The sequence below is a fragment of the Chiloscyllium punctatum genome, chromosome 1 (assembly GCF_047496795.1).
Source record: "Chiloscyllium punctatum isolate Juve2018m chromosome 1, sChiPun1.3, whole genome shotgun sequence".
In the NCBI taxonomy this organism is placed as follows: Eukaryota; Metazoa; Chordata; class Chondrichthyes; order Orectolobiformes; family Hemiscylliidae; genus Chiloscyllium; species Chiloscyllium punctatum.
Window position 1 is genome coordinate 130255149 of NC_092739.1, and position 26835 is coordinate 130281983.

Consider the following 26835-nt stretch of genomic DNA (forward strand, 5'->3'; position numbering starts at 1 on the left):
AACTCTACATTTCTCACATTATACAGAACTTGATTTCCTAGTATTTTGTCCACTCCCTTAACATAGACAGATTAGTCTGCATCCTTATATGTCACCTTCACAACACCCTTTCCTGCCTCCCTTTGTGCCATCTGCAAATACAGCCACCATGTCTTCAATCTCGCCATCTCAGTAACCAACCCAACTTGGAACTGTATCACTGTTCCTTCCTGTCAATGGACCAAATGTCTGGAGTTTCTTTCCTAACAGTACTGTGACTATGTCCGCACAAATGGGATTGCAGTGATTCAAGGAGGCTCACTGCCTCATTCTCAAGGACAATAAATGTTGGCCTAACCAGAGACATCCATATCCTATGAAAGAATAAGAGAGGTGTGGTTCATGCCTTTGTTATCTCAAGAGTTAATCACAATGGTCTCTTAAACAGCAACAAGCTTCAATTCATTCAAAATGCTGCAGCTTGATTTTTAATTTGTATAAATTATTTTTATTTATTCATTTATAGGATGTAGGCATTACTAGCAGAAGCAAAATTTCTTTATTGGTCATCCTGAATCATTTACTGCAAAAATGTAGTTTATTCATAAAATTTGTAAAAGTACATTACACTCGTTACAAACAGAAACAAACTTTAACTTGTTCCCGTACAACATTTTGTACTCTTGGGTGTCTCGACATTACAGCTTGAAAATTACAAATTGTACAATAGAAATAAACTTTACTCCAAGTTCCACTTTTAATATTCACAACATACACTCCTTAACAGGCAGACAGTCCAAGGGGTTCTATGGATACCAGCCTCTTGGTGTACTTGGCTGGAAGAACATAGACAGAGACCTCTTTTGCAGCAGGACCCCAAACTTTCTCATGTCCCTCAGCATGCAGCTCTGGACTTTTAAATGTGCAAATCTGCAGGACTCATTTGAGGACGACTCTGTGCATTGGAAAACTAGCAAGTTTTGGGCAGACCAAATGGCATCTTTCACCAACTCAACTGTTTTCCAGCCAAAGCTAATGTTTGTCCCTATGAGCATTGCTGAGAATAGACTGTAAAATCGTCCAACACACCTTTGGGATGAACATTAATAAGAGCACACAAGATCTCTCTCCAGATTGCCATATAAGGCATATTCCAAGAGAAGATGGATATCTGGGCAGTATGGTGGCTCAGTGGTTAGCTCTGCTGCCTCATAACACCAGGTACCTGGGTTTGATTCCACCCTTGATTGACTGCCTGTGTGGAGTTTGCACATTCTCCTTGTGTCTGTGTGGGTTTCTTCTGGTTGCTCAGGTTTCCTCCCACAGTCCAAAGATGTGCAGGTTAAGTGGATTAGCCATGGGAATTGCAGGGTTACAGGGATAGGGTAGGGGTGTGGGTCAGGGTGGGATGCTCTTCAAAGGGTCAGGGTGGATGTGTTGGCCAAATGGTCTGCTTCCACACTGTAGGGATTCTATGAAAATGAATTCTCTTCAACTAAATGCCTTGCTAAGATTGACTCAAAGACATTTTAAGAGTCAACCATATTACGAGCGATCTGGACTGGCTGGAGTAAGCAGATGTAGTTCCTAAAGGGTTTTTGGTAATGTAGGATTTCCATTACTGATTCTATCTGTTTAGTCCAGATATATTCACTTTTAAATTAAGTTGAGATTCCCTAGAATCAGGTGGGATTTGAACTCACATCCATAGGTCATCAGAACTCTGGATGACGAGTCCAGTAACATAACCATTATGGTACTGTTCCCATCATTCCCAGAGGGCTTTTCTTTTGTGGTCTAGAATTCTGACATCAAAATTCTTGCTCTAACTTTTAAATTCTTCCATGCCTTCATTCCACCCTTCATTAGCTATCTCCTTACAGTCACTTTAAGTTTCTATATGTACCATTGACTCCTCTAACATTATCCTTTGCCTTTTCCTATGCTCTAACTGCCTTCCGATCAATGGTTTCATTACACTCCTGTTCTTAGTGCATGAACCATTATGCTAATGGAAAAAATATGTGGTTGCATTTCTACCATTGTTCTGCTTTTTTAACTTTCAACGCAAAAGATGCAAATTCAGAGCAGTATGAGTAACACACATTCTGAAAATGTTTCAAATAAAAATGATTCTTTAATTTAAAATGTTATTGAGGAAAGAGACATACTGTTGAAGCTTTTCATCTTGTACTCATCAAGACAGAATCACAACAAAACAAAATTTTAAAGGGAACAATAATTTATAGCGCTTGAAAAGGTGTTGAATAGTTGGCAACTGAAATCAAATATTTAGAGGTGTTGCCATGGAGAATGCACCAGGGAACAGTTGACTGCTACATTTCTGTTTAAATTCATAACTACAAAGCAAAAATTTGAAATGAAACAGAAAGTGCTGGAGAAACTCAGCATGTCAGGCAATGTCTGATGAGCGATAAACAGAGTTAGTGTTTCAAGATCAGTATCACTCTTCTTTGGAAATAGGTCACAATTTAAATCATTAGTGGTTTAATTATTGCAAGACAATAAAGTACAATATACAGTTTTACCTCTATAGTTCTCTTTTCAAGTAAAATACTTATTGATAGATGACAAAACAGTGAATGTGAAACAGAAGGACGAAAGCATGTTTTGCACTTATACAGAGCTTTTTCTGACCACAGAATGTCCCAATTCACTTTACAGCTTCTGAATTAAAATACTATTGAAGTAATGTTGCTGTTGGAATGTCGGAAGAGTGTCAACCAACTTGCACACAGTAAGCTCTCACAAGTAGCAATGTGTCTTGATCAGATCACGTGAGTTTGTCATGTTGACTCGGATATAAATATTGGCCAGATGGTGAGATAACTTTGATGCACTTCTGCTAAACAGAGTCTTTTTACCCATTCTGATGAGAAGGCAGATGGGATCTCCATTTAGTAACCATGAAAAAGATAAAAATCACACAACATCAGGTTATAGTCCAACAGGTTTAGACTATAACCTGGTGTTGTGTGATTTTTAACTTTGTACACCCCAGTCCAACACCGGCATCTCCAAATCATGAAAAGGATAGCACTCTTGACAGTAAAACAGTGGACTGGAGGTTCAGCTTTGATTTTGATGCAGGAGTATGACTTGAACTCAGAACATTTCGGTTCAGAAGGAAGGATGCTATCAACTGAGCAACACACAAGAGGAGTATAGAGAATTGGCGAGGGGTACAGTGGGGGAGAAATCAAATTTATGAGACCAATCATCCTGCAGTGGGAGCAGTGTTTATGGTATCATGTAGTTATACAAAATGAAGCAGGACATTAAACCAGGGGTGTTTGTGGCAACACTTTAAAGGTGTGATCTAATTCAGTCCCAGAGCTCAGCATTTTCTCAATAATGATGCAAATTGTCCCTCCTCAATATGCATTTTTGACAAGACTTATGAAATCTGATTTCAGATTCCTTTCTAGTAGTGTGTTCAAGATCTTAACAATCTTCTGATGTAAATGAAAATCTAATTTCCCTGAAAATCTTTTGTCAAACTTTCTACTTTATCACTGACACACTTACTAGAGGTGACCATTCCTGCTGGTTTACTCTGTTAAAATTGATCATAATTTTGAATAACTCTATGTGATCTCAATTTTATCTTTTCTGATTGCAGGAAAACAATCTTAACTTCTTCAATCTCTCTGCTTAATTTTAGTCTCTCACCCCTGGTGCTAGCATCATAAATCTCTGCAATCTCCCCAAGGCCTTGATATCTTTCTTAATGTGTGGTGCTAAGAATAGGTCATTTGAAAGTACAAGCTTTGGGAGTGCTGGTCCTTCATCAGGTAGCTAGTGGGGCAAGATCATAAGACACAGCATTTATAGCAAAAGATCAAAGTGTCAAACAACACATGCAGTGTATTAGACAAACCTAGATTGTTGTTAAGTCTTCAATCACTTAGAATGGGGATGCAGGTTTCGATTGATTAATATGTAAATCCCAGACCTTCTTTCAAGTCAGTCCCGAGACAATTTAAGGTTTTATCAGCATAAAAAGAGTGACATCTCAGCTCAGGTGTATTAAAGGTGTGAGGTTAGAGTCTGTTTATCCCAACTGAGTCAGACTGGTTCTATTTCCAAAGTAGGAATTTATAAAATGTCACATGGACTGACTGCCTACAGTTTGTGTGCTTTTTGAACAAAATAGAATACAGATTGTGTGCTTTTTGAGCAATACAGACAGACAGACTTTTACCACAAACTTTAATGCATTGTCTAAGCTGAGATGTAACCATTTTTTTACATTGACAAAACCTTAAGTTGTCTCAGGACTGTGGCTTGAAAGAAATTCTGGGATTTACATATTAATGAATGGAAACCTGCATCCTCATTCTGAGTGATTAAAGACTAAATAGCAATCTAGGTTTGTTCAATACATTGCATTAGTTGTATGACACTTTGATCTTTTGCTACAAATTCTGTGTCCTATGATCCTGCCACACCAGCTACCTGATGAAGAAGCAGTGCTCTGAAAGCTAGTAGTTCCAAATAAACCTCTTGGACTATAACCTGGAGTCGTGTGATTTTTAACTTTGTTCACCCCAATCCAACACCGGAACCTCCACATTATGCCTAGAACAGTACACCATACTGCAAATGTAACCAAAGCACAAAATGTTCAGCATGACTTTAATATTTTATTCAAATATTCAAATAGACTTGGTTTACAAAGTCTTTGGCAATGATCTCTAGAACAAAGAACAAAGAAAATTTACAGCCTAGGAACAGGCCCTTGGGCCCTCCAAGCCTCAGCCGATCGTAATGTATAGTCTAAACCTGTTGGTCAACTCCTAAGTATCTGTATCCCTCTGCTCCCCACCTACTCATGCATTTGTCCAGACGCATCTTAAATGAATCTACCGTGCTTGCCTCTACCACCTCTGCTGGCAACGCATTCCAGATGCCCACCACTCTGTGTGAAGCACTTGCCGCATGTATCCCCCTTAAACTTTCCACCTCTCACCTTGAAAGGGTGACCTCTTGTTATTGAATCCTTTACCCTGGGAAAAAGCTTGTCTCTATCTACCCTGTCTATACCCTTCATGATTTTGTAAACCTCAATCAGGTCCCCCCTCAATCTCCCTTTTTCTAATGAAAATAAACCTAACCTACTGAACCTCTCTTCATAGCTAGCACCTTCCATACCAGGCAACATCTTCATAAGCCTTCTCTGCACCCTCTCCAAAGCATCCACATCCTTTTGGTAATGTGGCGACCAGAACTGTACACAGTATTATAAATGCGGCTGAACCAATGTCTTGTACAATTTTAACATGACTTGCCAGCTCTTATACTCAATACCTGTGCAGCAACCTTCAGGGTACAATGGACCTGCACTCCCAGATCTCTCTGCCCATCAACTTTTCCCAAGGCTCTTCCGTTCATTGTATAATTCGCTCGAGAATTAGTCTTGCCTAAATGCATCACCTCACAATTGTCTGGATTGAAAACCATCTACCATTTTTCTACCCAAATCTCCAGTCTATCCATATCCTCCTGTATTCTCTGACAATCCCTTATGCTTTCAGCTACTCCACCAATCTTAGTGTCATCTGCAAATTTGCTGATCATACCAACAGTGCCCTCTTCCAGATCATTTATGTATATTACAAACAACAGTGACCCCAACGCTAACCCCTGAGGAACACCACTGGTCACCTTTCTCCATTTTGAGAAACTCCCTTCAACTACTACTCTCTGTCTCCTGTTGCTCAACCAGTTCTTTATCCACCTAGCGAGAACACCCTGCACACCATGTGACTTCACTTTCTTCATTAGTATACCATGGGGAACCTTATCAAACGCCTTGCTATATGACATCCACATGTATATGACATCCACAGTCCTTCCCTCATCTATCAACTTGGTCACTTCCTCGAAGAGCTCTATTAAGTTGGTAAGGCACTATCTCCCCCACACAAAACCATTTTGCCTATCACTGATAAGCCCATTCTTTTCCAAATATAAATAGATCCTATCCCTCAGTACCTTCTCCAGCAACTTTTCCACTACTGACATCAGACTCATGGGTCTGTCGTTACCTGGAACATCCCTACTACCCTTCTTGTACAGGGGGACAACATGAGCAATCTTCCAGTCCTCTGGCACCTCACCTGTATTTAAGGACGCCACAAATATATCTGTCAGAGCCCCAGCTGTTTCCTCTCTCGCCTCTAGCAACCTGGGATAGATCCCATCCGGTCCTGGGGATTTGTCCACCTTAATAACCTCTAGCCTACCCGATACATCTTCCCTACTTATGTCAACGTGATCCAGACTAATCAAACTTCTATTTCTAATCTCAACATTCATCATGTTCCTCTCCTCTGTGAACACTGACGCAAAGTAATCATTCAGAATCTCACCCATTCACTCAGATTTGACACACAGCCTTCGTTCATTATCCTTTAGTGGACCAATCCTTTCTCTAGTTAACCGCTTGCTTCTTATATAAGAATAAAATGCTTTGGGATTCTCCTTAATTCTGCTCACTAAAGCTATTTCATAACCCCTTTTAGCCCACTTGATTCCTCATTTAAGACTTGTCCTACTCTTCCGATATTCTTCCAAGGCCTGCTCTGTTCTTAGCTGCCTAGACCTTATGTATGCTTCCCTTTTCCTCTTGGCTAGTCATACAATTTCTCCTGTCATCCATGGTTCATGAATCTTGCCCTTCCTATCTTTTGCCTTCAACAGGACATGTCTATCCTGCACTACCTTTAACCTATTTTTGAAAGCCTCCCACATCTCAAATGTGGACTTCCTTTCAAATAGCTGTGTCCAATCCACATTTCCCAACACTAAGATTACATTGAACGGTCTGCCCAATGCTGCTTATTTGAATAGACAAGACAGCGGTATCTTACAGTTCGCACAGCAGCACATATTTTTGTTATTCTCTATAGGAATATTGCTATTGATTACATGAACATTGTATGTCAACTGAACAAAAATGACTGGTTTTCTATCTGCAACAAAACAAAAAAAAAATCAAATGTGCATTTTCTTACTTTCACAGTTCCCTTCTTGAAGAATGAAACGGTTCTTTTCGTCCAATATTTATTGAATGCTAACAATAGACAGTTTGAAGCTACAAGAGAGACAATTGGTGTTTTTCAACAATGTTCAGCTGTGTTGAGAAGAGCAAAGGAAGATTTTGACTCTTGACATTTTAAATCCCATATGACCCCTCACTAGCGCTTACCATCATTTAATGCTTTCAGTACGTAAGGCAACATTGTTAATGCTGAACCAGATAGTAATGAACAGAATGTACAGAAGATACCAAAGGGTACTGTTAGCAATTGCGCCAAAAACAGATGCAGCATTTCATGTAAATTAGAGAGCAATGTCAAAACCCAGCTCAAGAGAATGTTTTTCACAGGTTTCTCCGGGATTGACAGTGTGGAATCAAGAATGGTTGTTCCTCCAGCATTGGTAATCAATGTTTTCTGGCCACTGATGGCATATTCATACAACCAATGAAATAGTTTTCCCTTTTGCCTGTTTATACAATTTCCCCAGATATCAGAGTGGGAGGGGTCCAATGGACAACAAGGCACTTAGTAGCCAGAGACAGAAGAACAGATACATAGGCTGATCATGGAAATGTTTAAAAACAACAGGATTGTTGTAGTGGTGATTTTAACTTCCCCAATATTAAGTGCCAAGGGCTTAAATGGGCAGAATTCATTAGATGCATCTAGGAGGGTTTCTTGAAACCATATGTAGATATTCGAACTAGGTAAGGGGCCATCCCAGCCCTTGTATTGGAGAAACAGCCCAGCCAGGTGTGAACATTTTCAGCAGGGGAATATTTTGGGAAAAGTAATCATAATTCTGTAAGCTTCTTAGACAGTTATGAATAAGGATACAACTGATCCTTGGGTGAAAATGCTAAATTGGGAAAAGGCTAATAACAACAGTATTAAGCAAAAACTAGAGAATTTAAATTGGGGCCCACTGTTTGAGGGTAAATTCATATCTGACACATGGGAGCTTTTAAAGGCCAGCTATTCAGAATTCAGAGCCAGCATGTTCATGTAAGATTGAAACATTAGGATGGCAAGATTCAGGAACCCTGAATGAGAAGAGATATTGAAAAATTCAGTCAAAAGGAAAAAAGAAGCATAAATAAAGTTTAGGAAACTGAAATTAGACAAGGCCCTTGAGGAATATAAAGGAAGCAGGAAACAATTTAAACAAGGAAATGGGAGGATTGAAAGGGGCCATGAGATGTTCTTGGCAAGTAGGATTAAGGAGAATCTCAAGGCATGTTATGTATATATGAGGAACAAGAGGGTAGCTAGTGAAAGGGTAGGTCCACTCAAGGACAAAAGAGGGAATTTATGCAAAGAGCCAGAGCAAAAGGGTGAGATCCTTAGTGGTTATTTTGCATTGGTATTTACCAAGGAGAAGGTCATAGATATTAGTAAGGTTAGGGAGGGGAATGTTAACATTAATATTCTATGGCATGTTGATATTAGGAAGGATGTGATGTTGGGGTGTCTTGAAAAACTTTTTTAAGGTAGATACATCTCCTGGGCCTGATGGAATCTGTCCCATGATACTGAGGGAGGCAGGCGAGGAGATTGCTGGGACCTTGGCAGAATTCTTTGCATCCTTTTTAGCCACAGGCGAGTTCTCAAAAGACTGCAGAATACCCAATGTTGTTCCTTTGTTTAAGAAGTGCAACAGAGATAATTCAGGAAATTATAGACCAGTAAGCCTTACATCATTGGCAGGGAAATTATTGGAGAAGATTCTTAGGGACAGGATTTATTTGCATTTGGAAGAGGATTAACTCATTAAGGATAGACAGGACAGCTTAATTTAAGAGTGGTCTTTTCTCACAAATTTGATGGAGTTTTTGAAGAAGTGACGAAGATGATCGAGAGTAGGGCAGTTTCTGTTCTCTACATGGATTTTACAAAAGCTTTGACAGGTCTGTTGTGGTAAGCTGGACCAGAATATTGTGTCAAATGGGATCCATGGTGAGTTCATAGAGTCATAGAGATGTACAGCATGGAAACTGACCCTTCGGTCCAACCCGTCCATGCCGACCAGATATCCCAACCCAATCTAGTCCCACCTGCCAGCACCCGGCCCATATCCCTCCAAACCCTTCCTATTCATATACCCATCCAAATGCCTCTTAAATGTTGCAATTGTACCAGCCTCCATCACTTCCTCTGGCAGCTCATTCCATACATGTACCACCCTCTGCATGAAACCTTTGCCCCTTAGGTCTCTTTTATATCTTTCCCCTCTCACCCTAAACCCATGCCCTCTAGTTCTGGACTCCGCGACTTCAGGGAAAAGACTTTGCCTATTTATCCTATCCATGCCCCTCATAATTTTGTAAACCTCTATAAGGTCACCCCTCAGCCTCCAACACTCCAGGTAAAACAGCCCCAGCCTGTTCAGCCTCTCCTTGTAGCTCAGTTTCTCCAACCCTGGCAACATCCTTGTAAATCCTTTCTGAACCCTTTCAAGTTTCACAACATCTTTCCGATAGGAAGGAGACCAGAATTGCATGCAATATTCCAATAGTGGCCTAACCAATGTCCTGTACAGCCGCAACATGACCTCCTAACTCCTGTACTCAATACTCTGACCAATAAAGGAAAGCATACCAAACGCCTTCTTCACTATCCTATCTACCTGCGACTCCACTTTCAAGGAGCTATGAACCTGCACTCCAAGGTCTCTTTGTTCAGCAACACTCTCTAGGACCTTACCATTAAATGTATAAGTCCTGCTAAGATTTGCTTTCCCAAAATGCAGCTGCCTCCAATCAGCTTTTGAAAGTTCTTGCCTAATACTGTCAAAATTGGCCTTTCTCCAATTTAGAACTTCAACTTTTAGATCTGGTCTATCCTTTTCCATCACTATTTTAAAACGAATAGAATTATGGTCACTGGCCCCAAAGTGCTCCCCCACTGACACCTCAGTCACCTGCCCTGCCTTATTTCCCAAGAGTACGTCAAGTTTTGCACCTTCTCTAGTCTTGTACACACTTAGAAATTCCTCTCCATCTAAACATTTAACACTATTGCAGTCCCAGTTAATGTTTGGAAAGTTAAAATCCCCTACCATAACCACCATATTATTCTTACAGATAGCTGAGATCTCCTTACAAGTTTGTTTCTCAATTTCCCTCTGACTATTGGGGGGGTGGGGGGGGTCTATAATACAATCCCAATAAGGTGATCATCCCTTTCTTATTCCTCAGTTCCACCCAAAAAACTTCCCTCGATGTATTTCCGGGAATATCCTCCCTTAGCACAGCTGTAATGCTATCCCTTATCAAAAATGCCACTCCCCCTCCTCTTTTGCCTCCCTTTCTATCCTTCCTGTAGCATTTGTATCCTGAAACATTCAGCTGCCAATCCTGCCCATCCCTGAGCCATGTTTCCGTAATTGCTATGATATGCCAGTCCCATGTTCCTAACCATGCCCTGAGTTCATCTGCCTTCCCTGTTAGACCCCTTGCATTGAAATAAATGCAGTTTAATTTATTAGTCCTACCTTGTCCCTGCCTGCCCTGACTGTTTAACTCACTTCTGTTCTCAGCTGTACCCATCTCAGATTGACCTCTTTTCTCATTATCTCCCTGGGTTTCACCCTCCCCCCCCACCTTACTAGTTTAAATTGGTAAACTGGATATAAAATTGGATTGGTCATAGAAGACAAGAGTATAGTTATGAAGGGGTAATTTTCTGACTGGAAGCCTGCAACTTCTGCAAGGATCAGTGCTGGTAGATATATGAAAAGTGGTGGAAAAGTGGATAATGAGGAAGATTGTCAAAGGATACAGTAGGATATAGATAAATTGGAAAGTTGGGCAGGATGTGGCATATGGAATTTAATCTGGACATATTTGAGGTAATGCATTTGGGAGGCCAAACGCAACAGGAAAGTATACATTAAATGACAAGACTCTTAGGAACATTGAAATACACAGCTATCCTGGTGTGCAAGTCTGTAGCTCTCTGAAAGTGGGAACACAAGTGTGTAAGATAGTCGAGAATGTGTACGGCTTGCCTGCCTTCATCAGTTAGGGAACTGAGTTTTAAAGTTGGCAAGCCACGTTGCAACTATATAAAACTTTACTTCGGACCATTTGGAGTATTGTGTGTAGTTCTGGTTGCCACACTATAGAAAGGATGCTCAGGCTTTGGAGAGGGTGCCTGGACTGGAATGTATTAGCGATTAGGAGAAGTTAGGCAAACTTGGATTGTTTTTGCTGAAGCATTGGAGGCCAAAGGGTGACCTGATGGAAGTATGTAAAATTACAAGAGGCATGGATAGAGCTGATAGTTGGAGTCTTTCTCTCAGGATGGAATTGTCAAACACAACAGCGTTTAAGCTGAGAGGGGGAAAGTTTAACGGAGATGTGTGAGGCAAATCTTTCATGGAGGTGTGGTACATGCTTGCATTGTGCTGCCAGGGGAGGCTGTAGAAGCAGATAGATTTGAATGTTTAAGAGGCTTTCAGACAAACACATGAAGAGGCAGGGAACAGAGGGATTTAGACAACAAGCAGGCAGATGGGATTAGTTTAGAATTACATCATGGTCGGCACAGATAGAGTGGGCCAAAGGGCCTGTTCCTGTGCTGTACTGCCAATATTCTATGTTCTGATACTGACTGTGCTCAGGATCTTTGCATGTTTGTTTTGATTCAACCAGTAAATACTTCAACACCTCAAAAACATTGCAAGCTTAAGAGAGCAAAAAGGTACTGCAGTGGAATAGTTAAGTACCAAAGCTGAGAAATACCAAGTAGAAACACAATTGAGAGAATAAAAACATATTAAAACGGTCACTTTGGTTTTACATTGGCTTGATTGCCCTGCACTCTGGACTGTGTTCCATAGTTGAAAGCATTTTTTTTAACTCTTTAGCTTGTAAACCACAGACAGCCAATAAACTGGTTTTATTCATAGCAACTTTTGATTAATATTAGGTCCTTTTTTATCTCGATGTAAGATTCAATAAACTGAAATGTCAATCTTACAGTCTACAACTCTGTGTCAAGTATAGAATGGATTTTCCTGATTTATGACACTGCATAAGTAATTAGCATTACATTTGTTCTCAATATCCTGGAATGTAGAAAGAGAATGAAAATCGGCAAATGCCCTTGTTCTTGGTCACTATTCAGTGATGCCAGCTATAAATCACACACGTGCATAAGTTGTTTGAGCACAGTAGAAAGTTCAGCTTCAATGTCACTTGTGGTTTTGTAATTTGCTAACATGCACAGCCCAAGTTCCAACATGAACATGGCCACTTGAATGAAATCCAGATTGTCACCTGTAAAACTGTGAGAATCTCAACCTTCAGAGAAAGGGAGGAAAGCTGAAATTAGAGCAGCCAAAACAAAACAAAACTTTCTAAACATTGCATCATGAAGGAGAAAACAAAAACAAAATATTAAAAAGCTAAATCTAGGTACCTGTGATTTTGTATGAAATTTCTCTGTAGTGTGTCAAATCTTCTCCACAGATAAGAATCATTTCTGGACATATTTCTAAGGCTTCAAGGACTGTCATTACTTTACTAACCCCACATTTCCTGGCTTCATAATTACAAGTGACCACCATATGTTTCTGATGAACAGCTAAAAGAGAAAAGAAAGAGGCATTATTAGGGGATCAGGAAGTTTACAATATTGAGGTTTATGAGAGTATTATATTTTAGGATTGTATCTTAAGTCTGCATGGTTTGACTGTTACTGATCAACGACATATTTAAATTGGTTGCTAGCAACGAGGTGGAGACAATAATGGCAGTCTCTGAATTTATTATGAGTAGACCCTGAGTTTTATAAAATTCTAGAACATTATTTCAGATCAAAAACAATTGTGGTGTAATTAAATTATCCATTTTCTTCTAAGGTGAAAGGAAATTGAGGTCAAGGTAGCATTTCTACCTAGACATAAGGTAATGAGTTTCACAAGGTTTTCCATATATTCAATGAATATCTCAAACAGACAGTCAAAGTTGTGTGTGGTCAGCAGACAGAGAGGTTGCTTGGGTAGGAGAGTGATACTCTCTTTAATCAAAGAGATACATTCTGCAGCCAACTGCAGGTTCCAGGGAGTTTTGTTCTGGCATGGCCAAGAGGCAGAGAATCATCAGAAGTGGGTCAACTGCTGGATTTAAGGAATTTCTGAAAACAGGGAAGTGTCTAGAGATGGTTACTACAACTTACTGCTTGGCAAAATGGGGATATTGGAACTTATTAGAAGCTGGGAGCAACTATGAACTAATGGCTAAGAATGGCTGTAATTCCCAAGAATGTGATAGATAATACCTGTGGAACGCATGTACTACAGCTTAAAGTATCATTTGCTAACATAAAATGTAAGTATTATTTAAGCATTTCTTTTTTATTTATTGACCTCAGTTAAAGGTTTAAAATGCAAAAATCTTACTTAGGCATTCATTCAATTATCAACTAGAAGTTCAAAGATCCTTTTAAAAGTTATGATTCTTTCCACGGGCTATAACAACAGAAATATTTTTGTTCACTCATAAGACTTGGGCGTTGATGACTGGACCAGCATTTATTGGCCATCCATTGGCAATGGTGGTGGTGAGTAGTGGTCTCTCTCTCTCTCTCTCTCTTTCATGAGAAGCCCCTTGGTCTGATAAGGCTACAGCGACTTTAGTTTCTGTAATCGTTGGGTACGAATGTGCCAGGCTACAAGGTGGCAAACTGTGTTGGAGTACAATTCTGCTGAAGGTGATGGCTGTAAACGGGTCATGGTTGCCCAGTCTTGAGCTACTCTAGATCTAAAGAGTGGCGCTGGTCAGGCTGCGTCCGAGGAGCAGGAAAGTCGAGGTTTCGGGCATAAGCCTTTCATCAGGAATGTGGCCTCAGGAGAAACGTCGATTCTCTTGTTCCTTGGATGCTACCTGGCCCGCTCTGCTTTTCCAGCACCACACTTTTCGACTCTGATCTCCAGTATCTGCAGTCCTCATTTTTTCCTTACCCCAGAGCTACTCAAAGTATATTCCATTTAGTACGATGATGGTGCCACACAACACAATGGAATGTATCTCAACATGAATACAGATTTTCATTTCCAGAAGGACTGTGCGGAGGTCAGTCCTATCGATATTTTCATGGACAACCCCTCCAACTGAGGCTGTCTGACAGCTTCTGTCATAAGTTTACTACTGACAGATTTTCCAATCTGTCTAAGCTGTTACTTCAATGGAAGGACAAGCCAAAGAATTATAGAAACCTTACAGTGCGAAAGCTGAGCTGACTGTAAGAGAAGTGTTTTAAATCAGCAATACATCTGCTTTCATTGAGACATGGCCATATTCACAGGTACTGTGTGAAGACATACTAAATGTAACCAGACAAGGCCAGCAGGTAAATGCTGTCATAAACACTCTGACGATCCGATGTAAACAGAACTGCAGATGTTTATTGATGCTGATTCTTAACTGGAGCAGCCAAAGACGAACTGCACTCACCACAGACTGCATCTCTCTCTGAATCAAATTCAGTCTTTCCCTGACATTTTGAAAAACCATCTGGGGTCCCCTATGGCAAATCATCCCATGTTGTATCAACCCCCTGCAGATGCAAATTTATCCCACCCACTCTCAATTTATGGCAATTTTAAAACTGACGATTCCCTATTTACTGATTCTTTGACAAGGTGAAAGAACTCTGTTCACTTTATGTTAACCCTTCAAATTTTTTAAATATTTTGCTAAATTTCCTTAGTTCCGCTGTCTTTTAACACTCCCATTTTTTCTAGAATGGATGAAATGCCAGCCTAATGAATATGCCACGCAATATACCAAGCTGCTCCACTCAGCAGAACCTGGTGGACAAAAGACAAAGCTTCTGACAGGAAATCTTAAGGCTTATTATTGTAGACCAGAGTTACTCCTGCAGCTCTGGGTTATTAAAGGATGAATGCCAACTGAGATGCTGTGGCCCAATGCCCATCCAGTCTTCCCGAACAATGCCTCATTCATTAAGTAACCTGACATTGCTTGGATGCCTGGTTTTAAATGGGCTTGAGGCCAGCTGTATATTAATGAGGCCATGGACCAAAAAGGACCAAAGCCAGCTCAGCACTGGCAGTTCTTCAGCTTTCAACTGAGAGATAAAATTCACCCTTTGTTAGAGATGGCATTCGGGGTTGGCTTTATCAAGTCAGTGAGAAAGAGAAGTGTCCTTGGGCATGGGCATAAGGAAGTACAGAGGAGGAGAGATCATGGACCAAATCTTTTTTTGTTCAGTTGACAGCAGAAATGCATTTATCAAATGTGACGTCAGACCAGCTTGTTACAAGTCAATCAACCACAATGAAAATTTATTGTATGAATATCATTCTATGAAAAGAGAGAGTTAACATTTGATTACCTAAAGGCTTGCCTTTAAGTTCAGGGTTTCGGAGCATTTCCACTTGAGCATAGAAGCAATCCAGATCAATGTGCACAATCACTCTGTATCCTGGGACAGAGGTGTCTTGGATTGAATCTTTATGGATATTACCTGGAGTGAAAAACACAACATTCCTTACTCAACTCTTATTCTGTTAGCATTGAAAACTCAAGATTGATTTTACATTCCTCATCTCCTACAGCCCTCAAACATACCTTCATTACTTTAATTCTGGCCTCTGTGCATACTTGATTTTCATCTCTCCACCTGGGTCCTATAAACTCTGGAATTTCCTCCAAAACCCTCTTTGTCTTTTCATCTCTCTCACCCTTTCAAATTGTCCTTTAAACATGTCTCGTTAAACCTTTTGGTATGTGCCTGGAAAACACTCCAGTGAAAGGATGGCATACTGCATCAAAATGCTATATAAACACAAGTTGTTGTTTTCAAAATAATTTTTGTGTGATACACAGCAAGCTATTTAATCCTTTTAAATAGGATTGCCATGCACTTGGAGATGAATGTCCCCATGTGAATGTACTCACTGGGGTGAGAAATGGAACAAATCTTTACTTTGTGTCTAGTTGCAGTTCAGGTCAGGATATCATATACCGTAACACAACAATTCAGAATTCCCATTTAATTTATCAAGATAAACTACAGCAAACCAATTATCAAGAAGAGGCGTCTTGGCTTTCACAGTAATTTAATTATCTTCATCCAAACTGCCTCTACTTAAATCAAAATCAATAGCAACTTCAGCAACCCTCTTGAAATAGTGTTTAGACTAGATTCTCTACAGTGTGGAAACAGGCCCTTCAACCCAACAAGTCCACACTGACCCTCCGAAAAGTAACCCACCCAGACCCATTTCCCTCTGACTAATGCACCTAACACTATGGGCAATTTAGCACAGCCAATTCGCCTGACCTGCACATCTTTGGACGGTGGGAGGAAAGCCATGCAGACACAGGGAGAATGTGCAAACTCCACACAGCCAGTTGCACAAGGCCAGAATTGAACCTAGGTCCCCAGTGCTGTGAGGCAGCAATGCTAACCACTGAGCCACTGTGCCACCCCACGGTGATAAATAAGTGCTTCATACTGTTAAAACTTTACAGCCAGAACTATAATATGGAGCACAGTAGATAGCAAACTTCTAGTTCATGCATTCGTAGGCATTCAAGACCGCATTGGATGATTAAAGAAAACGTGTGTAGGGAAATGGGTAAAAGCAGTCAGGTAAGAGAACCGGTGCAGGTGTGATGGGCTGAATAGCCTCCTTTGATACCTTAAAATTCTGTCATTCTATGACGAAATACACAATCACAGTGGGATCACTATCAATGCATTGTTCAGTAACCAGGAAGGTCCCAGACCCAGAGAGAACAAAAGACAAGAAACTTTAGGCTGGTTAGCCTGACCTTAGTCATTGCTAATATTTTAGAGTCCATTATTAAGGATGAGATTGCAGAGCACTTGGAAGTGCATGTTAAAATGGGATAGAGTCTCCATGGCTTCATCAAGGGGAGGTTGTGCCTGACAAATCTTTGATAAGGCTTTGAAGAGACAACAAATAAGTTAGACAAAGGACAGTCAGTGGCTATGATCTATTTGGATTTTCAAAAGGACTTTTACAGGATGCTACACAGGAGGCTGCTATACAAAATAACAGCCCATGGTTAGGGACTAGGTCGGGATGTGGTTAGAGGATTGGCTGACTGGCAGAAGGCAGAGAGTGAGGAGAGTGTCTTTATCAAAATGGCAGCTCGTGACTAGTGGAGTTCCACAGGAGTCAGTGTTGGGACCATAACTATTCATGTCATGCATTAATGGTCTGGATTAAGGAACTGAGGGTATTGTCGCTACGTTTGCAGATCACACAAAGATACATCGAGGGGCAGGTAGTGTTGAGGAAGAGGGAGGCTGCAGAAAGAACTGGACAGGCTAGGAGACTGGGCAAAGAAATGGCAGATGCAATCCAATGTGGAAAAGTGTGAGGCTATGCACTTTGGTAGGAAGAAGAGGCACAGACTATTTTCTAAATGGGGAAAGGTTTCGGAAATCTGAAGTACAAAGCAACTTTGGAGTCCTAGTTCAACATTGTCTTAAGGTTAACATACAGGTTCAGTGGCAGTTAAGATGGCAAATGCAATGTTAGCATTCATTTCAAGAAGGCTAGAATACATCAGAGATGTACTGACGAGGCTGTAGGCACTGACAAGGCTTTGGCCAGACCACGTTTCGAATATTGTGCCCAGTTTTGGGCCCTACATCAAAGGAAGCCCCTTTGAGGGGCTCCAGAGGAGATTCACAATAATGATCCCAGGGATGAAGGGCTTGTAATATGAAGAATGGTTGAGGACTCTGGGTCTGTGCTCAATGGAGTTCAGAAGGATGAGGGGAGATTTGATTGAAACTTCCAGAATACTGATAGGCCTGGATAGAGTGGACATGGAAAATACGTTTCCACTGTAGGAAGGACTAGAATCTGAGGGCACAGTCTCCGAGTGCAAGGCCGACCCTTTAGAACTAAAATGAGGAAGAAGGTGGCGAATCTGTGGAACTCATTGTCACAGAGGGCTGTGGAATCGAAGTCATTGAGTGAATTTAAGACAGACATAGATAGCTCCTTGATTGCTACGAGGATCAGGTTTATGGAGAGAAGGCAAAAGAATGGGAAACATATTAACCATGATTGAAGGTGGAGCAGACTTGATGGGCTGAATGGCCTAATTCTACACTTATTTCTTATGGTCTAATCATTTATGATCTGTGCTGACTTAGCTGATCTCAGCAATGGTGGTAGTAGGCACTACAATTCACCTCAGCAATCTTTGTCTTAAGAGAAAAAGTGCCAGAGTTATCACACGCAAAATTACAAACTGTGGACAAGATCTTGACTTTTTGTGACAATGTGGTAATGGAAAAACAGAAGGGAAGGACTAAAAGCAGCTGCTGCCTCGCTATCACACGTTTTGCAGTGTTGCACAAAGTCAAACCTGTGTGTGGGAATGTTGAATGAGAATATGGCTAGGCTTCCCCAACCCTTTACAGTCAAATAAATCTATTAATGTTCACTGCATTGATTGGGATATCAGAAGGCAGGTGATACTCATATGAGAGTGTATGTCTTCAAACCAAGCAAAGACAAAAGGGGTAGAGAAAAAGAAAATTCATTCAGAAACAGTAGACCGACGTTGTAATGAATCACAATCTGCCTGGATTGGAAGAATATGATTCCATGATTTAGATGGCATTGACTCCAGAGCTAAAGAAATCGGCAAGTCTGAGAAGTCAAAAAGATTTTTTGAAGGTCCTTTGTTTGTATCAACAAGAAGCGTTGTACTCAGTGGTGAATCAAGTTTTCAAGCTGTTTCAAATCTCTTGAGGGCTTTCAGCAATGACTGAGGCAATTCTGCAAAAAACTATTTATGCATTACTCACTTCTTGAATTCAACTGTCAAATCACGAAAAGAAAAATGTTGACACTTGCTGAAATTAAAGCCGGAATGGATGAGGAACTGGTTATTGGGGGGTGGAGTGGGGATGAACAGCTGCTTGTTGTTCAACACAACAAATACATAATATAATCCTTCATACAGCACTCCTCACATAGAATGGTCAGGTGAAATTTATAAGAGATGGAGAGAAAGTGGAAAATGGGAGTAGTGAAAGGAATGCTGAAATCATAGAGTCATATGAAACAGAGGCCATTCAGCTTATCATTCCTGCACTGGCTCTCTGAAGCAACTATCTAATTAATTCTGCTTCCCTTTGTTTCTTTCAAAGCACTGCAAATCTTTCCTTTCCAATTCACTCATGACATTGTTAATGAAACGTGCCCATCAAGCATCCATTATTTACGCAAGATGATAAGGCAAAACCAGGAACTACTAACCGGTCAGCCTGACATCAGTGCTGGGTAAGTTATTGGGCGGGAGTCTGACGGACTGGATTTACCTGTATTTGGAAAGGCAAGGACTGATTAGGGATAGTTAACATGACTTTTTGTGTGGGAAATCGTGCCTCAATAATATGATTAATCTTTTTGAAGAAGAAGATTGATGAAGGCAGAGCGGTAGACGTTGTCTATGTGGACTTTAGTCAGCCATTCGATAAGGTTCCGCATGATAGACTGGTCAGCAAGGTTAGATCACATGGAGTACACGGAGAGCTAACCATTTGGATACAAAATTGGCTCAAAGGTAGAAGACAGGCAGTGGTAGTGGAGAGCTGTGTTTTGGAATAGAGGTCTGTGACCAGCAGTGTGCCACAAGGATCAGTGCTGAGTCCATTGCTTTTTGTCATTTATATAAATGATTTGGATGTGAACATAGGAGGTATGGTTAGTAATTTTGCAGATGACACCAAAATTGGACAGCGAAGATTACCTCAGAGTACAATGGGATCTTAATCAGATGGGCCTGTGGGCTGAGGAGTGGCAGATGGAGTTTAATTTAGATAAGGTTTTTTCCCTGGGTTAGGGGAGTCCAGAAGTAGGGGGCATTGGTTTAGGGTGAGAGGGGAAAGATTTAAAAGGGACCAGAGGAGCTACCTTTTCACACAGAGGGTGGTGCGTATATAGAATGAGCTGCCAGAGCAAGTGGTGGAGGGTGGCCCAATTACAACGTTTTGGGCATAATTCCTGATGGAGGGCTTATGCCCGAAATGTCGATTCTCCTGATCCTCGGGTGCTGCCTGACCTGCTGTGCGTTTCCAGCAGCACACTCTTCGACACTGATCTCCAGGATCTGCAGTCCTCACTTTCTCTTTCTTTTTCTCTCTCTCTCTCTCTCTCTCTCTCTCTTTACTTAACAGGCTGACAAGCAAGGAAGGTAAATGGTAGGAAGCCCTAATTCCTTGTGAATGAATGTAATGAAAGGGGAGGAAAAATGTTCTTCAAAGGTAAATCTCTGCACGAGTTCTTCAGGATATTGTCCTCAGGCCAAGCAATTTCAGTTGCTTCATCAATGACATTCCCTCCATCATAAAGTCAGAAGTGGGGGACGTTTGCTGATGATTGTGCAATATTCAGCACCACTCATCACTCCTCACTCACCATAAGACCATAACAAATAGGAACAGGACTAGGCTGTTTTGCTCCTCGAGCTAGCTCTGCCATTTGATAAGATCATGGCTGATCCAACATTTCTTATATCCACTTTCCTGATTCCTACTTATTAAGAATCAATTTACCTCAGCCTTAAATATACAGAAGGACTGAAACCCCACAGCTCCCTGTGGCAAGGAGTTCCAGAGACTCTCAACCCTCTGACAGAAGAAATTCTCCTCATCTCAATCTTAATGGTTAAGAAAAAGAAGGAAGCATATGTAAGGTATAGACAGGATAGATCGAGTGAATCCTGAGAAGAGTATAAAGGCAGTAGGAGTATACTTAAGAGGGAAATCAGGAGGGCAAAAAGGGGACATGCGATAGCTTTGGCAAATAGAATTAAGAAGAATCCAAAGGGTTTTGACAAATACATTAAGGAAGAAAGGGTAACTAGGGAGAGAATAGGACCCCTCAAAGATCAGCAAGGTGGCCTTTGCGTGGAGCTGCAGAAAATGAGGGAGATACTAAGTGAGTATTTTGCATCAGTATTTACTGTGGAAAAGGATATGGAAGATATAGACTGTAGGGAAATAGATGGTGACATCTTGCAAAATGTCTAGATTACAGAGGAGGAAATGCTGAATGTCTTGAAATGCATAAAAGTGGATAAATCCCCAGGACCTGATCATGTGTACCAGAGAACTCTGTGGGAAGCTAGAGAAGTGATTGCTGGGCCTCTTGCTGAGGTATTTGTATCATCGATAGTCACAGGCAAGGTGCTGGAAGACTGGAGGTTGGCAAACATGGTGGCTCTGTTTAAGAAGGGTGGTGAGGACAAGCGAGGGAACTATAGACCAGTGAGCCTGACATTGGTGATGGGCGAGTTGTTGGAGGGAATCCTGAGGGACAGGATGTACATGTATTTGGAAGGCAAGGACTGATTAGGGATAGTCAAACATGGGTTTTTGCGTGGGAAATCATGTCTCACAAACTTGATTAAGTTGTTTGAAGAAGTAACAAAGAAGATTGAGGGCAGAGCAGTAGGTGTGATCTATATGGACTTCAGTAAGGCATTCGACAACGTTCCCCATGGGAGACTGATTAGCAAGGTTAGATCTCACGGAATACAGGGAGAACTAGCCATTTGGATACTGAACTGGCTCAAAGGTAGAAGACAGAGGGTGGTGGTAGAGGGTTGTTTTTCAGACTGGAGGCCTGTGACCAGTGGAGTGCCACAAGGATTGGTGCTGGGCCCTCTACTTTTTGTTATTTACATAAATGATTTGGGTGTGAGCATAAGAGGTACAGTTAGTAATTTTGCAGGTGACATCAAAATTGGAGATGTAGTGGACAGCGAAGAGGGTTACCTCAGATTACAACAGGATCTGAACCAGATGGGCCAATCAGCTGAGAAGTGGCAGATGGAGTATAATTCAGATAAACGCGTGATGCTGCATTTTGGGAAAGCAAATCTTAGCAGGACTTATACACTTAATGGTAAGGTCCTAGGGAGTGTTGCTGAACAAAGAAAACCTTGGGGTGCAGGTTCATAGCTCCTTGAAAATGGAATCGCAGATAGATAGGATAGTGAAGAAGGCGTTTGGTATGCTTTATTTTATTGGTCAGAGTATTGAGTACAGGAGTTGGGAGGTCATGTTGCGGCTGTACAGGACATTGGTTAGGACACTTTTGGAATATTGCGTGCAATTCTGGTCTCTTTCCTATTGGAATGATGTTGTGAAACTTGAAAGGGTTCAGAAAAGATTCACAAGGATGTTGCCAGGGTTGGAGGAACTGAGCTACAGGGAGAGGCTGAACAGGCTGGGGCTGTTTTCCCTGGAGCCTCGGAGGCTGAGGGGTGACCTTACGGAGGTTTACAAAATTATGAGGGGCATGGATAGGATAAATAGACAAAGTATTTTCCCTGGGATCGGGGAGTCCAGAACTAGAGGGCATAGGTTTAGGGTGAGAGGGGCAAGATATAAAAGAGACCTACAGGGTAACTTTTTCACGCAGAGGGTGGTAAGTGTATGGAATGAGCTGTCAGAGGAAGTGGTGCAGGCTGGTACAATTGCAACATTTTGTTTGGAGGGATAGGGGCCGGGTGCTGGCAGGTGGGACTAGATTAGGTTGGAATATCTGATCAGCATGGACGGGTTGGACCGAAGAGTCTGTTTCCGTGCTGTACATCTCTGTGACTCTAAATTGGTGCCTCTTTATTCTGAAACTATGCCATTCAGTTTTGGACTCTCCAATGATGGAAAACAACCTCTCTACATTACCCTGTCAAGCACCTTAAGAATCTGACATGTTTCAATGTGATCACCTCTCATTCTTCGAGTCGCAACCAGTTTAGCCTTCACTCAGAAGACAATGGCTCCATACCATGGATAATCTTTGTGAACCTTCTCTGAACTGCACCTGAAGCAATCCATTCTCAAATGCAGCAAGGCCTCGATAATACCCAGATTTTGGCTGACAAGTGGCAAGCTGCATTTTTCCACATAAAGGCTAGGCAAGAGACATCTCCAACAAGAGAGAGTCTGAACATCACCCCTTGACATTCAGTGACATTCCCATTACTAAATCTCCATTATCTTAAGGGAACTAGACGAGATTTGATTATAGCCATTATTCTGTATGTTCCCTTTGAAAAGAAAGCAGTGAAATAATTTGCTTGCAGAACTTGTCTTTCTTAAATATTTAAAGTCTGTCTCCTGGAAAATTTGTGAATCATATACAAAGGAACAGGGATATATTTTAACTTTGCTCGTAGAATGTAGAGTGGCATTTAAGTAAAGCACCCTTCACATGCTGAGGTTCCAGTTATTATTGTCACTGGACAGTTGAAGCATACAACTGTTCGGGTAGTAGGGCACGTGAGAGAGTCTTGTAAAGATCATTTCATCCTGATTGATATTTTAGAGGAGGACTGGGTGGAGGTGGGCGGTGAGTATTGAAGTGGGCAGTGAGTATTGAGGTGGGCGGTGAGTATTAAGGTGGGTGGGGCGGGGAGGGTGGGCGGGGGGGGCGGCAGAATGGTGAGGTGGTTAGCATGCCATTTCATTGCTGAAGAAGAATTGCTGAAAAATGTACATTTTAACTCCCTTTTATGGGATTAAACCAGGCCAGGCTTCTTCAGCACAAGATACAGAAGTTGTTTCTACCTAGCTCTCATCTGGATCAGCTGTCTGTCTGAAATGCAGTTGGGCTTGATAGCAGCAACCAGTCTTGGGATAATAAACGGCTCTCGATATACATGACACTCTAGTGCCATACAATGACCATCTCCAACAAGAAAGAATTTAATCATCTCCCCTTGACATTCAATGATGTTACCATCCCTGAATGCCCCACCATCAATATCCTGGGGACTACCATTGATCAAAAACAGAACTGGGTCAGCCATATAAATACTGCCGCAACAGGAGCCGGTCAGAGGCCAGGAATTTTACAGAAGTCATTCAAATCCTGACTTCCCAAAGCCTGTTCACCATCTTAATGGGAGGCGATAGCCTGGTGGTAATATCATTATACTATTAATCCAGAGATCCTAGTAATGTTCTGGGGACCTTGGTTCAAAACCTGTCATGGCAGATGGTGAATTCAATAAATATCTGGAATTAGGAGTCTATTGGTGACCATGAAACCATTGCCAATTGTTGGAAGAACCCATCTGGTTCATTAATATCCTTTAAGTAAGGAAACTGCTGTTTTTACCTGGTCTGGCCTACATGTGACTCCAGATCAATAGCAATGTGGTTAACAATTAACAGCCCTCTGGGCAATTAGGGTGGATCATAAATGCCAGCCTGATCAAAAGAAAATCTACAAGACACAAGTCATAAGTGTGATGGAATACTCCCCACATTCTTGGTGTGAGTACAGCTTCAACAACACTCAAGAATCTTATTACCATTCAGGACAAAGCAGCCTGCTAGACTGGTACCTCAGCCATGAACTTAAATATTCCCCACCCCCCTCCTTATGACTGACACTCTCTTTCTGAACCATCTACAAGATGCATTGCAGCAGCCTTGGCATCATCTTCTAAACTGATAACTTTACCACTTTCAAGGGCCAGGCTAAAAGGATAGCAGATGGTAGGCAAACCACTACTTATAATTTGTATTCAAAGTTGTGCACAATCCTAATTTGGAGATATATTCATAGAGAAAATTCCTAGAACTCGTTAGCTTACAGCATTTAAGAGTGTAGCTGCACCATATAAAATTGCAGTGGTTCAGGAAGATGGCTCACCCAATTAGGGATGGGTAGTAAATGTTGGCCTAGTCAGTGATGCCGACTCCATGAATGAATTTTTAAAAAACGGCTGGAAGAAACTTCTGGCTTTCACTGGGCTTTCTTGCCACCTGCTTTGAAGAACACGTTAAAGTTGAAGAGACAGGATACCAGCGGTTTAGTCAATTTTAACTGCCCATATTCTGCGCAGCTACTTTCAATATTACTCATTGTATTTCCGAGCTCCAGCTGTCTCTTACTGCTCACAACTCTTAGAAGCCTCTTTAAAGAACTCTGTCACCGTTATTACTGCTGAAATGCCTATTTGTAAGACAATACCTTGCATAACTGAGGTCAAAACTTCGGTTGATTTCTTTGCAGCAGAGAAGGGGGAGGGGAGGACCTGATTGAGGTGTTTAAGGTTCTGAGGGGCATGGACAGGATGGACAGAAAACAGCTGTCACTAAGAGTCAATAACAAGATGGCAGACGTTTAAGCTGAACAACAGGAGGGAGCTTGAGGAGATATAGTTTCACCCAGAAGATGCTAGGATCTGGAATGCACTGGCTGGAACAGAAGTAAATGTGGATAACCTCACAACCTTACATGGATGAGCACTTGAAAACATTCAAGGCTATGGACCTACAGCTGGAAAGTCACATTTCATCTTGATGGGCCGCAGGGCCTCTTCTGTACTGTGGCCTAACCAATTTTAAATAATTCCAGCATTATATCCAGTTTTATACTCTATATTTCATCCAATAAACAGGAAGTGTCCCACGTGCTTCCCTCTCCACCTTATCTAAATTTCCTGCCATTTAGAAGCACCTGTGGACAAGCACTCCAAGGTCTCCCATTTCTGCACCCCTCAGTTCTCCCAGAATCACAGAATTGAAACGTTGCAGAAGGAAGCCAGTCAGCCCATCATGCCAGCACTTGTTCTATATCCTAATGCCAGTCTCTACACACTGAAATAATCATCCAACGCCCTTTGAATGGCTCAACAGAACCTGCCTCTACCACATTTCCAGACAATACATTCCATACCTTAATGACTTTCTGTGTGAAAGGAAGCTTCTTCTCACATCACCCTTGTCTCATTTGCTTCACTTCATCTCGTTCTTGTATCTTTTATGAGCAGAAACAGTTTCTCCTTATCTCTTTGTCCAGCCTGCTTATGATTTGAATACCTGTAAAATCTCCTCTCAACCTTTTTCTCTTCAAGTAGAATAGTCCAATTTATTCAACTTATCATAACTGAAGTTTCACATTCCTAGAACAATTCTTATAAATCGCTTCTGCACTGTCTGCAATGCATTCACATCTTTCCTATAATGCAGTACCCACAATTGTATACAATACTCCACCTGAGGTATAATAAGTATCTTAAGCAGCCCTCCAAGGGGGCGCAGTGGTAATTTGGCGCACCGACCTCTACACCACTGAAGCCAATTCACAGACACCTCCTCCTCCTGCCCCCCTTGACCACGACTTCACATCCCATCACCAAACTATCATTTCCCAGAATATCCATAACCTTATCACCTCAGGAGGTCTCCCACCCACAGCCTCCAACCTCATAGTCCTGAAGCTCCGAACCGTCTGATTCTACTTCTTACCCAAAATTCACAAACCAGACTGCCCCGGTCGACCCATTGTCTCAGCCTGCTGCTGCCTAACCAAACCTATCTCCACATACCTTGACACCGTCTTGTCCCCCTTGGTCCAGGATCTCCCCCCATACATTCGAAACAGCACTCACACTCTCCAACTCATCCACGACTTTCATCCCTAGCCCCAAATGCCTCATCTTCAGCATGGACATCCACTCTGTATTCACATCCATCCACCACGACGAAGGCCTCTAAGCCTTCTGTTTCTTCCTCTCCTCCTAACCCAACAAGTACCCTTCCACCGACACACTCACTTGATTGGCTGAACTGGTCCTCACCCTCAACAATTTCTCCTTTGAGTCCTCCCACTTTCTTCAGACAAAAGGGCACCTGCATGGGCTCCAGCTATGACTATCTCTTCATCCAGTATGTGGAACAGTCCATCTTCCACAACTACACTGGCACCATTTCCCACCTTATCGTCCACCATCTT

The 26835-nt window shown here is 41.6% G+C and overlaps 1 protein-coding gene across 1 annotated transcript in view; it reads right to left on the reverse strand.

Moving 5' to 3' along the window:
- The window catches only part of poli (polymerase (DNA directed) iota), a 76804-nt gene that overhangs the window by 35821 nt on the left and 14148 nt on the right, over positions 1–26835 (reverse strand). The window contains exons 2-3 of the mRNA XM_072574168.1: positions 15411–15542; positions 12471–12635 (exon numbers count right to left, since the gene is read on the reverse strand). Coding sequence (XP_072430269.1) covers positions 12471–12635; positions 15411–15542 — 297 coding nt within the window. The remainder of the gene's footprint in view (positions 1–12470; positions 12636–15410; positions 15543–26835) is intronic.